The sequence below is a fragment of the Engystomops pustulosus genome, chromosome 8 (genome assembly GCF_040894005.1).
Source record: "Engystomops pustulosus chromosome 8, aEngPut4.maternal, whole genome shotgun sequence".
Taxonomy (NCBI): domain Eukaryota; kingdom Metazoa; phylum Chordata; class Amphibia; order Anura; family Leptodactylidae; genus Engystomops; species Engystomops pustulosus.
The window spans coordinates 109,105,324-109,118,203 of NC_092418.1; the positions used below are offsets into that span (position 1 = coordinate 109,105,324).

The window sequence follows — 12,880 nt, forward strand, 5'->3', positions numbered from 1 at the left end:
AACATATAGAACCAAAGATCTTTGTAGTAGCTCAGTCCATGTAAGCTTTCATAGACTGAATTATTAGGAATTAGTTCACCTCCCGTCAGGCTCCCAAAACATCCAGACATGTTTATCTTAATATTTGTACAGTGAAATGAATTAGGTGATGCGAATGTATCCCCCCATGAAATATCCAGTTTCCAGTATATTGTGAGAGGCCATCCTGGAGGACTCCAGCCACAGAACATTATTAATGTTATATGCGGCTTTTCTCTGCAGCCATAATTGTTCTGGAAACCACCTGTGGTTGACCCAATCATTAACCGTCATCGATCACTCGTTAACTTACTCAGGTCTCTTATATCAGAACACAAGGAAGATACTTGATAATGTTCCGGGGAAGAATGTAAATGCTCGTTTGTTACATTGTAGCTAAAAGAATCCGCTCAGTAATTATTATGGTCTGAAGCTTTAGTAATTGTTCGGAGCGAAGTGTTTTCACTTCCGGTGCTGGCATCAAGGCCGACGTATTAGACTTGACGATTATAGTTATTGAAATGACCTGGGAATTACATAGAAGTACAGAAATATAAGATTATTTTGTTTAGAATTTCCAAATTATGTTGGGAAAACTACATTTTTATTTGCATTGGTAACAGGAGATGTGTTCAAGTGTTCAGTAGCTAAACTGCAATTCTGGATAATGACCACTATACAGAAGATGGCGCTGGACTCGGTCTCTTATTCTTTGTTCTTAGTCCAGCACCAGAAGACTGCAGGGTAGAGGGATGAGTGGACTCAAACCCCAATGTTCGAATTTCAGCCAGGAGTCTGAGTTAAGTCTTCGATTTACATCCCTGCTGATAACATAAGCAATCAGCGGCACTGAAAACCGTAAGCCAGCGGCAGCATTTCCATTGCAAAGGAGTGTGAGTGCTGCCATTTTCTCTAGCATCACCACTTTTACACTGCTACGGGGCCCGGAATGTCAGGGGAATGTCCACCCGACCTTATATACAAGTTGAGCTGTGGTTGAATCACAGCAATAACAACCTGTGAAGCTGCAGCACAGAGGGTCCCTGGTGACACCCCTTAGAGAATTTCTGGATTTTAGAAAGGAAGGAGGCCATGGATAACAAATATAAGAAGATACCACGGTCCCGGTGCCCGGATCTATGAGTAATGTCCCTGGTTTACCAGGATGGATTTTGATGGTAGATACCAAAAGATTAGTATGGCTCATTGGGGCTTATTTACTAAGGGTCCGCGTATCGCACTTTCGTCGGCTTTTAGACATTTTTGGGATTTGCCCAGCTGTGGAAGGTATTTAGAAGGGGATTGTGTCGCCCGTGATCAGATTTTGGCGCAATTGCGCTGACTTTTGCTGAAAACGGGGGGCGGTCGTCGGACAATCCGATGGATTCGGACTGAGCGCGGGATTTAACATTTCAAATTGTGTCGCTAGACAATGCACTTACATGCACCAGGAAGAAGAAGGTGAACTCCGGGGACCTGAGCGGGGAAGCGACACATGCAGGATATCGGGCGCAGGATCTTAGTGACTCCCCGCACAGCGCATTATACACGGACAATGCACTTACATGCACCAGGAAGAAGAAGGTGAACTCCGGGGACCTGAGCGGGGAAGCGACACATGCAGGATATCGGACGCACGATCTTAGTGACTCCCCGCACAGCGCATTATACACGGACAATGCACTTACATGCACCAGGAAGAAGAAGGTGAACTCCGGGGACCTGAGCGGGGAAGCGACACATGCAGGATATCGGACGCAGGATGTTAGTGACTCCCCGCACAGCACATTATACATGGACAATGCACTTACATGCACCAGGAAGAAGAAGTTGAACTCCGGGGACCTGAGCGGGGAAGCGACACATGCAGGATATCGGGCGCAGGATCTTAGTGACTCCCCGCACAGCGCATTATACACGGACAATGCACTTACATGCACCAGGAAGAAGAAGGTGAACTCCGGGGACCTGAGCGGGGAAGCGACACATGCAGGATATCGGACGCAGGATGTTAGTGACTCCCCGCACAGCGCATTATACATGGACAATGCACTTACATGCACCAGGAAGAAGAAGGTGAACTCCGGGGACCTGAGCGGGGAAGCGACACATGCAGGATATCAGGCGCATGATCTTAGTGACTCCCCGCACAGCGCATTATACACGGACAATGCACTTACATGCACCAGGAAGAAGAAGGTGAACTCCGGGGACCTGAGCGGGGAAGCGACACATGCAGGATATCGGGGGCACGATCTTAGTGAATCGCGACAAAGTGCACTATACACGGACAATGCACTGCGGGGGTTGCGACAGGACCGGGTAAGTAAATGTGCCCCAATGTCTACAAGTTAACCATAAAACCATAAAAAGCGCTTATCAGCAAAGAGCTGTAGACACTAAAACAAAAGTTTGGGCTTCTTTGCGTTCTCAGGGCGAAATCCTAACCCCGTAAGATTCTTGTATCTAATATGACTAAAAAAAAGATACATTTTTTTAATCATTTGTTACCAAGTCACAGTGAAAGAAATATATTTTCCCTCGGAAAGAAATCCATAAATCTTCCAATTAAAACTCTCTAATTTATGATGCACATATGGAAAATAACACACGTGAAAGTAGAAGGCGCTTCCGCCCGGCGCTGTCAATACTTTGAGGGATGAGGTGATTATAAAGCAAATTAACAATACTTTTAAATGTGCATTCACTTATCTTTTCAATAAAATTCTTGTTAAACAACCGCACAGACAGTAACACGGCGTCGCCGAGGAGCCCATCAAGACAGGTTTATTGTAAATTTCACTCCGCAACAATTAATCAAGTCGCGTTCCCTCTATTATTACATTATTTCAATGTGTAATTTGGTTAATACATATCTAGAGATTGTTCGCAGGCTGCGGGCGGCTCCGCTAAAAATATCCCAAATCTGCGCCGCAGCTCATTGCACTAGAAAGAAAGTCAACAAAATATTTTCAGATATTTCCGGATGATTGACATTTGTTAGGGTTTCTCCATCATTTGATTTAGAATTGTAAACCATCCGGAGCCAAGAAAAAAAAACTTCCCAATTGGATATAAGAAAAAAGTTTTTGCATTTAGAATTTCTTTGACTTGGATAAACCCATATGGGCCAATGGGAAGGAAGTATCTAAAAGGGTTTTTAGTGAGACATAACTTGTGGGAGTGCAGAGGGTAAGGTCCCATCCAAATTCAGATGGGGCCATTTTAACACATTATTGGGCGTAGTGAAAGGGTTGAAGGAAGAGCCACTTATTTCCTCTGAAGGAAAAGCCATAAATGCAAGATAGGAATAGTAGTGCTGCGCCATTTATTTATGTATATGATAAGGAGTAGCAGTTTTATGCTTTGTGCACATATACAGCATAAAAGTTTATCATGTAGTACTCATATATACAGGATAGGAGTAGTAGTACTGTGCTGTGCCTATATATACAGGATAGGAGTAGTAGTACTGTGCTGTGCTCATATATACAGGATAGGAGTAGTATTACTGTGCTGTGTCCATATATACAGGATAGGAGTAGTAGTGCTGTGCTGTACCCATATATACAGGATAGGAGTAGTAGTGCTGTGCTGTGCCTATACATACAGGATAGGAGTAGTAGTACTGTGCTGTGCCCATATAGATTGGAGTAGTAGTACTGTGCTGTGCTCATATATGTAGGGTAGGTGTAGTACTGTGCTGTGCCCATATATACAGGATAGGAGTAGTAGTACTATGCTGTGCCCATATATACAGGATAGGAGTAGTAGTACTGTGCTGTGGCCATATATACAGGATAGGAGTAGTAGTACTATGCTGTGCCCATATATACAGGATTAGAGTAGTACTACTGTGCTGTTTCTATATATACAAGATAGGAGGAGTAGTACTGTGCTGCACCTAATATATATGGGATAGGAATAGTAGTACCGTGCTTCTCCAAATATATACAGGATAAGAGTAGTAGTACTGTGCTGTGCCCATATATACAGGATAATAGTAGTACTGAACTGTGCCAATATACTGGCAGTCCCCGGGTTACGTACAAGATAGGGTCCGGAGGTTTGATCTTAAGTTGAATTTGTATGTAAGTCGAAACTGTATATTTTATAATTGTAGATCCAGACAAAATTTTTTTTGCCCCAGTGACAATTGGAGTTTAAACATTTTTTGCTGTAATGGGACCAAGGATTATCAATAAAGCTTCATTACAGACACCTTACAGCTGATTATTACAGTCTGAGACTATAGTAACATCCAGAGAGCTTCACCAGAGGTCACAGGGGGCAGAGAGGTCTGTATGTAACTATGGATTGTCTGTAAGTCGGGTGTCCTTAAGTAGGGGACCGCCTGTATACATGATAGGAGTAAGTAGTATTGTGGTGTGTCCACAAATACAGGATAAAAGCAGTAGTGCTATGCAGTGTCTATATATACATGATAGGAGTAGTAGTACTATGTTGTGCTTAATAGTAGTGTGTCGGTGCTTCAATGTACATAGAAAGCAACAGAAGATCATTCTAATAGAGAAATATGGCCGTACAGTGCGAATATGTAAAGTCCTTCCATTCAGAGCCCCAGAAAACCAAATCCTTGACCACCACTCCACTACTTTTTTCGGTGAGAGCTGGTTGTCTCATAAGTCCCATCCAAGTGAAAAGAGTGCTGGTTAAGCATCAAACATGGGGGGAACGTGCACCTGTTCTCATAATCATTGGGGGTCCAAATGGTCAGATCCTCGCCTTTTCGATCACCTGTTCTAAATTCCCATCCCTGGGGTAAGGAACATCCACATGACGTCCTTCATAAGAGTAATACATGTTATCGCTTTCATCTTTACAATGTTGACTCCTTGTTTTGGGATCCAAAGTGCTAAATATTGTAGAAATTCCGGGATTACCAATATCCCTCTCCTAGGATTAGAATCTGGCCATGACTCAGTAGGAATCACGGCGGTAAGATTATCCTCAGTTTTTTCTTTTTACTGGGAATAATATTCTCTAAAGAATAAGTTGGAACTTAGAACTTATTCAACTTATACAAACCATCCGAAACATAAAACTATAAGAACGAAAATCAGAATTTGAGCGAATTGAACGATTCTTCTCCTATGAAACCTGCTGATGGAATGTGGTAATACGCCGGGGCTCACTCCATCAATGCAAAGACACGATAAAAGTTTCGGAGTAACCGGAGCGCCTCTCTTTACTTTTGGTCATGTGATTTCAGGCCTTTAATAGAAAATATAAATCATCACGCTAAGATAATCTTATCTCACGTAAACCGTCTAGTTTATTATCAATGGCTCGTCGTGTGGAAAAGGAATTCCGAGGAAAGGAATAAAGGAGAACATTACATCCCGGCTCTCGTCTGAGGGATGGAGACTCCGGCTAAACGCGTCCAACCACAAAGAAGAAAGAAAACCCAATACTAGTGTGAGAATTAGGGTTTATTTCTTTTCAGTAGCAATTTTTCAAGTTAATAAATTAAGAAAATCATGTTTACAAATTGAAAATTTTAAATTAAACAATTGAGAAATCTAATTATCTATATTACTATTTTATTATTATTATTATTATTATTATTATTATTATTATCTATTAGATTTCAAGCGGTCCCCGACTTAAGACCCGACTTACAGACCACCCCTACTTATTAACCAACCTCTCTGCCCACTGTGACTTGGGGTGAAGATCTCTAGATGCTGGTAATTTATTGTCCGTCCCCCCACCAGGCTGCAATGGTCAACACTAGAGATGAGCGAGCACTAAAATGCTCGGGTGCTCGTTATTCGAGACGAACTTTTCCAGATGCTCGAGTGCTCGTCTCGAATAACGAGCCCCATTGAAGTCAATGGGAGACCCGAGCATTTTTTTAATAAAACTGAACAGTAAAAGAACAGTGCAAAAAAAAAATTCCAGATGTTTGCAGATGTTTTACTTGTAAGAACACATTGAAATAAGACTATTCTTCACTTTGCAGGTGTGCGCGCGTGTCTCCCGCTAAGTTAGGAGATGTTCAGAACATCTGGAATGTGAAGAATAGTGTTCTTTCAATGTGTCCTGCACTTAAATGGTCCTGTATTCACTGTTTTTAATGTTTTAATTCTATTCTTCACATTGCAGGTGTGCGCGCGTATCTCCGAACCTATCGGGAGACACGCGCGCACAGCTGCAATGTGAAGAATAGAATTAAAACATTAAAAACAGTGAATACAGGACCATTTAAGTGCAGAACACATTGAAAGAACAATATTCTTCACATTCCAGATGTTCCGAACATCTCCTAACTTAGCGGGAGACACGCGCGAACACCTGGAAAGTGAAGAATAGTGTTATTTCAATGTGTTCTTACAAGTAAAACATCTGCAAACATCTGGAATTTTTTTTTTTTTTTTGCACTGTTCTTTTACTGTTCAGTTTTATTAAAAAAATGCTCGGGTCTCCCATTGACTTCAATGGGGCTCGTTATTCGAGACGAGCACTCGAGCATCTGGAAAAGTGTGTCTCGAATAACGAGCACCCGAGCATTTTAGTGCTCGCTCATCTCTAGTGAAGATCTCTAGATACTGGTAATTTATTGACCCCCCAGGCTGCAATGGTCAACACAAGAGTTATCAAAGGTCTCTGAAATGAAGCTTTATTGATAATCCTTGTTCCCATGACCGAGCCAAACATTTCGAAAATCCTATTGTCAAAGGGTCGACAAAAAATTACTTGGGCATAGTTATAAAAGAAAAGGTTAGACAGGGCAGAGTTAGACTAGACTTATTCTGCACCAGATTCATATAAGTGTTTGGTGATGGATGATAAATCCATGTCTAGTTGTAATTTCCACTACCTATTAGTTGGCTGACTTTACACAAAAAAGTTAGGACAAAATTCTGTCCGGTCAGGAATTTTTGTAGCACAGACATTTTTGTTGTTGGTGACCACGCCCTTTTTGTCGAGCTGGAGACCCAGAAAACAGTCTAAAAACTCTTCATAAATTTGGCGCAGACACTTTTTTTTTTTTGTGCAAAGTACCACTGAAAGATTAATAAATCTCCCCCGCTGTGTCAGGAGTTGACCTTACAAAATGTATCAGTTCCGACTTACATAGAAATTCAACTTAAGAGCAATTTCTCCACATTGATCTGCGCATGCGCGGCACTATGTTTGCGGTTGCTGGGCTGGAAGGTACATAAACTCGTTAAGGAGGGGCCTATTGTTTGAGCGCTTCTGCTCTTCGATTTATCTTTGAGGATAAAATCAATGCTCCTAGTTTCGTGCAATTTTAGATACATTAGGCCAGAGGTCCCCAACCTTTTTTGCACCAGGGACCGGCTTTAAGCTAGACCAGTTTTCCATGGCCCGGTGGGGGTGGGGCTTTGGTCATATGGGGTGGGGTTATGGAGGGGTGGAGCTTAGTGCATACTTATCATATAATTATGACATTTATAATGAGAATGTGATTCAACTTACCATAGGTTCAGAATGAGTGGGAGTACCAGGCTTGTTTCCCTGAATCAGTGGGAGCACTGGGCTTGTTTTCCTGCAACAAGACGGTCCCATCTAGGGGTGATGGGAGACAGTGAAACCCGAAGTATAAGGTAGAAAAATTTTCGGCACACACAATGGGTTTTTTTCTTTGCTTAATTAATTTTTATTTGTAGTGAAACCCGAAGTGTGTTCCTTATGTCCAGTCTACTCCGTAATCTCGTTTTTTGCTGTTGTCATGGCAGAAAACCCAGTTTCAGTGTACAGCACTGCTACTAGCACTGCTATATGCACCAGACATCACTGTATGGGGAGGATACTGGCGGGACCTCTGTGTACAGTGCTGCTAAGTAGCAGCATTGTACATTGAGCGTCAGTGTATACAGCGCTGCTGCTTAGCAGCGCTACACACTGAACACCGGTACCGGGAGCCGCGTCACTGAAGCCAGTCTGCTGCCCCAGCATGCCCCACATAACATGTTCTGCCAGCGGCGTGTCAGTAAGGAGAGCCTGCCGCCCCACCCCGTCAGGAACACACCATGCGGTGCAGGAGGACCGCGTCACTAAGACCCGCCCCGTGACGTACAACAGGTACCATGCTGTGCTGTGGAGGGCTGCGTCACTAAGACCCGCCCGACGCCCCACCCCATCCTGCATAATGTTCTCTGCCAGGAGCTGTGAGCTGTCACGGCTATGGCAGAAAACATTATAAATCCACACAGAGCGAGCTCTGACCAGGCGCAGGGCCGCGGAGCTAGCTGTCAGCGGCGCCACGGACCCAGGGGTGTACCAAGCCTGTCTGCCACCTGAGGCGAGCCATAGAGAGACGCCACCCCCCCCCCATTTATATAAGATATCAGGGAGTGTCCGGACCAGATCCATCATATTGGTTTGGTGTAAAAATAAAGCAATGCAAAATGCAGTATAAAATGTAGTATAAAATGCATACAGCGTATCGCCATGTAGTATAAAATGCATACAGCGTATCGCCATGTAGTATAAAATGCATACAGCGTATCGCCATGTAGTATAAAATGCATACAGCGTATCACCATGTACTATAAAATGCATACAGCGTGTCGCCATGTAGTATAAAATGCATACAGAATACCGCCATGTAGTATAAAATGCATCCAGCGTGCCACCAAGTAGTATAAAATGCACACAGCATGCCACCAAGTATTATAAAATAGATACAATGTATCACCAAGTAGTATAAAATGCATACAGAGTACTGCCATGTAGTACAAAATAGAAGCCCTGATAAATATCACAAATGCTGCATATACAAACAGCATATATACACATAAACAAACAGTAGATACAGCATATACACACACACACACACACACATACATACACATACATATATACACACACATATACATATATACAAACACACATATATATACACACACATATTACATATATTTACACATATATACACATATTACACATATATATGCAAAGATAAAGTAACCTTACCTCTCTATTGCGTTCTTGGAAATTTCGGTGCCTTGTCCTGCAGCAGTGGTGGCGCGGTGAGGTAGCCGGGAGCGGGTAGGTCGTGAGCAGGGCCGATTCTAGCCTTTCTGCTGCCTGAGGCGAAAATGGAAATGGCGCCCCCCTCCCATGCAACGGACCCCTGATCCCTGCTGCATTCCAGTCACCAAAATTATTGACACAGATCAGTGGCATCTAGTACCCCCACATAGATGGGTATATACAGGCAGGTGTCCCTCACAGATAGTGTATATATAGACAAGACCCCCATAGATAGTATGCCTAGGCAGGATCCCCACCATAGACAGTATTTACATGCAGGACGCACCCTATATACAAACATACAGTATATACACACATTTTATATAGTACATGTACATTATAAACACATTATATACATAGACATACATTATATACACACCCTATATACAAACATACATACAGTATATACACACATTCTGTATAGTACATGTACATTAGAAACACATTATATACATAGACATACAGTATATACACAACCTATATACAAACATATCCCATATTTTTTGGGACTATAAGGCGCACCGGATTATAAGGCACACCATCAATAAATGCCTGCTAAATCGTCTAGGTTCATATATAAGGAGCACCAGATTATAAGGCGCACCTGATTATAAGGATGAATGACCAGCAGGTGGCAGACCTGTGCACAGTACAAGTCAGCTGTTGTCTGTAAGTACGGTTTACATATAAGGCGCACTGGATTATAAGGCGCACCTGAGTATAAGGATGAATGACCAGCAGTTGGCAGACCTGTGCACAGTACAAGGCAGCTGTTGTCTGTAAGTATGGTTCATATATAAGGCGCACCAGATTATAAGGCGCACCTGAGTATAAGGATGAATGACCAGCAGGTGGCAGACCTGTGCACAGTACAAGGCAGCTGTTGTCTGTAAGTACGGTTCAAATATAAGGCGCACTGGACTATAAGGTGCACCTTTGATTTCTGAGAAAATCAAAGGATTTTTTTGTGCACCTTATAGTCCTTTAATTTTTTTTCCCCCCTTCCATTAAAAGCATAGACCACAGTAGGATTAAGAAGCTAATCCTTAATAGCGATCACAGATACTTCCATGTCACATGACTATCATTATCTGTTATGTTCACATTCCTTTAAAATTGTGGTAACTAAAAAATTGTGGTAATTATTGGTAACAATGTTGTTACATATAGGACAGTACACAGACAATGGCCATAGGAAACTTGGTGTACAGGTCCTGATGATCCACCAATGGGAAGCTGTTAGTGGCTATAAGTGGCTATTATGTAACTTTCAGTAGTCTTGGCCACATATAGTGAATATTGGAGTCGTATCATCATGGAGTGGTGGGGGCTCTCTAATTGTCTTCTCACGATGGTCGGCCTGACCTATGGGGTGGGAACTTCCTCTACTTAATGATGGGGCAGGCCGAGCCGTGGGCTTTTAGCTCTCCCAGACAATCATCAATTTCCAGGAAATCTCGTCCCCCGTGGCCATTATCCCTCAGAAAAGTTCAAACGTCACTAAACTTTCTTCCTTTCATTTCCAGATAAAGCCGCGCACATTATCATCAAAGGCTTCCATCCAGAATCTAAACATTGATCAAAATTGCAGCGCAAGAAAAGAAGAGTAGAGTGAAGAAGAGAAGGAGAGTCTGTATTCCAGGAATAACAAAGCTACACGATGGAAAAGTCAAAACATGTCTGTTCTCCCGAGGATTAACTCACCCTGATTCACCACAAATCGCAACTTCTGTATCGTTGACAGGTTCCCGCTGACTCTGTACAAACCATCTGCATCCAGACCTGGAAGGAAGGACGAGTTGTGTTACTGATACATTGTTACAGAAATCCATTCATGAGGGATGGCTGACCCCTGCACAGATATATATATATACTCTACTAAAGGAAATCTACCACCAGGATCGGGGATTGTAAACCAAGCACACTGACATACTGGTGTGTGCCCCCTTTGTTGGGATCAGTTCTTCTTTTAGCTTCTTATGTCATAGTTTTTACTAAAAAGGGTTTCAAAAATTATGCAAATTAGCCCAATAGATGTCAATGGAGCCTGGAGCCCCTGGGGGTCATTTGCATAATTTCTTTTCATAAAAACAATGGCTTGAGAAGCTAAAAGAAGAGCAGATCCCAACAGAAGGGACACACACCAGCATGCCTGTGTGCTTGGTTTACAAACCTTAATCCTGGTGGTAGATTTCCTTTAAAGGGGGTTTCCAGGTTAGAAATATTCACAACATTGAGATTTGGGGTTTAATATGAAATTGTAAAGGTCATTTACATATGATTTTATTCGTGGCCACCAAGTGGCTTTGATTGCAGACATCAAGTATTTACTGTGATCGAAATTTTTAAAGGGATTGTTCTTGCAAAAAACAGCCAATTTCTACCCACCCAACTGGGGGTATTTGCCTGATCACTGTGGATCTGCTCATTGGTTCCCCCAAGCAATCAGGAGGGCCATAAAGTCTCCCTGTATGAGCGGAAGATCGTAATATCAGTGCACATACTTGACCTCACTGGGGCACATTTACTTACCCGGTCCATTCACGGTCCCACGGCGCGTTGTCCGGCATTGATTCGGAGCTTGCCGGGATTCACTAAGGTCGTGCTCCCGATATCCACTAGGTGTCACTGCTGTGCCAAGGTCCGCCGGAGTTCACCTTCTTCCTCCCGGCGAATGTGAGTGCTATTCTTGTGACACATTTTTGTTTTAATTCCGCGGTTTCTCCGAATCCGTCAGGTTTTGCAACGGCCACTAACCGCCGCATCCACCCCCCCCCCCCCCCCCCGATTTTTTGTCGCGTGAAATCCCAAGACAATTCGCTGCAAATCGGAAATATATCCGACCTCCATACTAGTTAGATAAGTGGTCCCCAATTTATGGCTACAACTTCCATGCTCTGATGGACATAGGCTGATAGGTGATGCAAGAGACCCTGTTCCTTTTAGGGGGCTTCACAGACTTATTCATTAATGGCATATCTTAGGGATAGCTCCTCAGTACCAGATTGGTGGGAATCCAGGACCCTCACAGTTGAGCAGTTCCCAGCAGCTGATAAACAGGTACAGTAAACGGCGCCGGTCTCATTCTAGTGGCTGAACCAAGTCATTGCAGCTTATCTCCTATGCAAATGGATGGGAGCTGATCTGTAGTTACTTGGTGTGACCACTGTAAAAAGAATGGCGCTGTCTGCTTCCTGTTGCCGAGAACAGGAGGTGCTGGACCCCCACCAATCTGATACTATGGACATTATAGCAATATTTCAAACCAAGAGAACTCCTTTAAGTATTGGACTCTGGAAATGATGGAAGAAAAAGTGGAAGTATATCTGTAATTTAGCTTCTAGCAACATGTTGCATTAACCCTTTCCTTTCCAGAGAGTCCTGTCGACAGAGAGTGGAAATTGGTCTGCAGCAGCCGGTGAGTCCCCGTGTGAGGTGAGGGGCATCTACCCATGGCACATGTCACCGGATCCCCCAACGTTTTCTACCAGACATCATTATCCAAAACAAAATCAGATCCCTCCATTCTTTTTATATTGTTTCAGATTAGTAGAATTAGCCGATTTTACATGAGATAAAGTTGCCGCATTAGACATGTGCATATTTATATACATTACATTGTGCACCGGATAATGCGGAGGGGAGATGACATCTGAATCATTTGCATTAAAAAAAGAAATGTTTTGATTTACAATTAAAATTTTTCAACTGAAAAAAAAAACCATGTGCATCACATCAGAGATTTACATCTGAGATATATAATAATCTACAGCCAACAGAGCCTCACAATATAAGGAATATTCAACTTCACTGTGTACATACATGACATTACTTA

General features: G+C 42.8%; 1 protein-coding gene across 1 annotated transcript in view; it reads right to left on the reverse strand.

Annotated features, from left to right (window-relative positions):
* ARHGAP15 (Rho GTPase activating protein 15) overlaps positions 1-12,880 on the reverse strand; it is a 492,002-nt gene that overhangs the window by 130,528 nt on the left and 348,594 nt on the right. Inside the window, exon 12 of the mRNA XM_072122220.1 lies at positions 10,750-10,827. Coding sequence (XP_071978321.1) covers positions 10,750-10,827 — 78 coding nt within the window. The remainder of the gene's footprint in view (positions 1-10,749; positions 10,828-12,880) is intronic.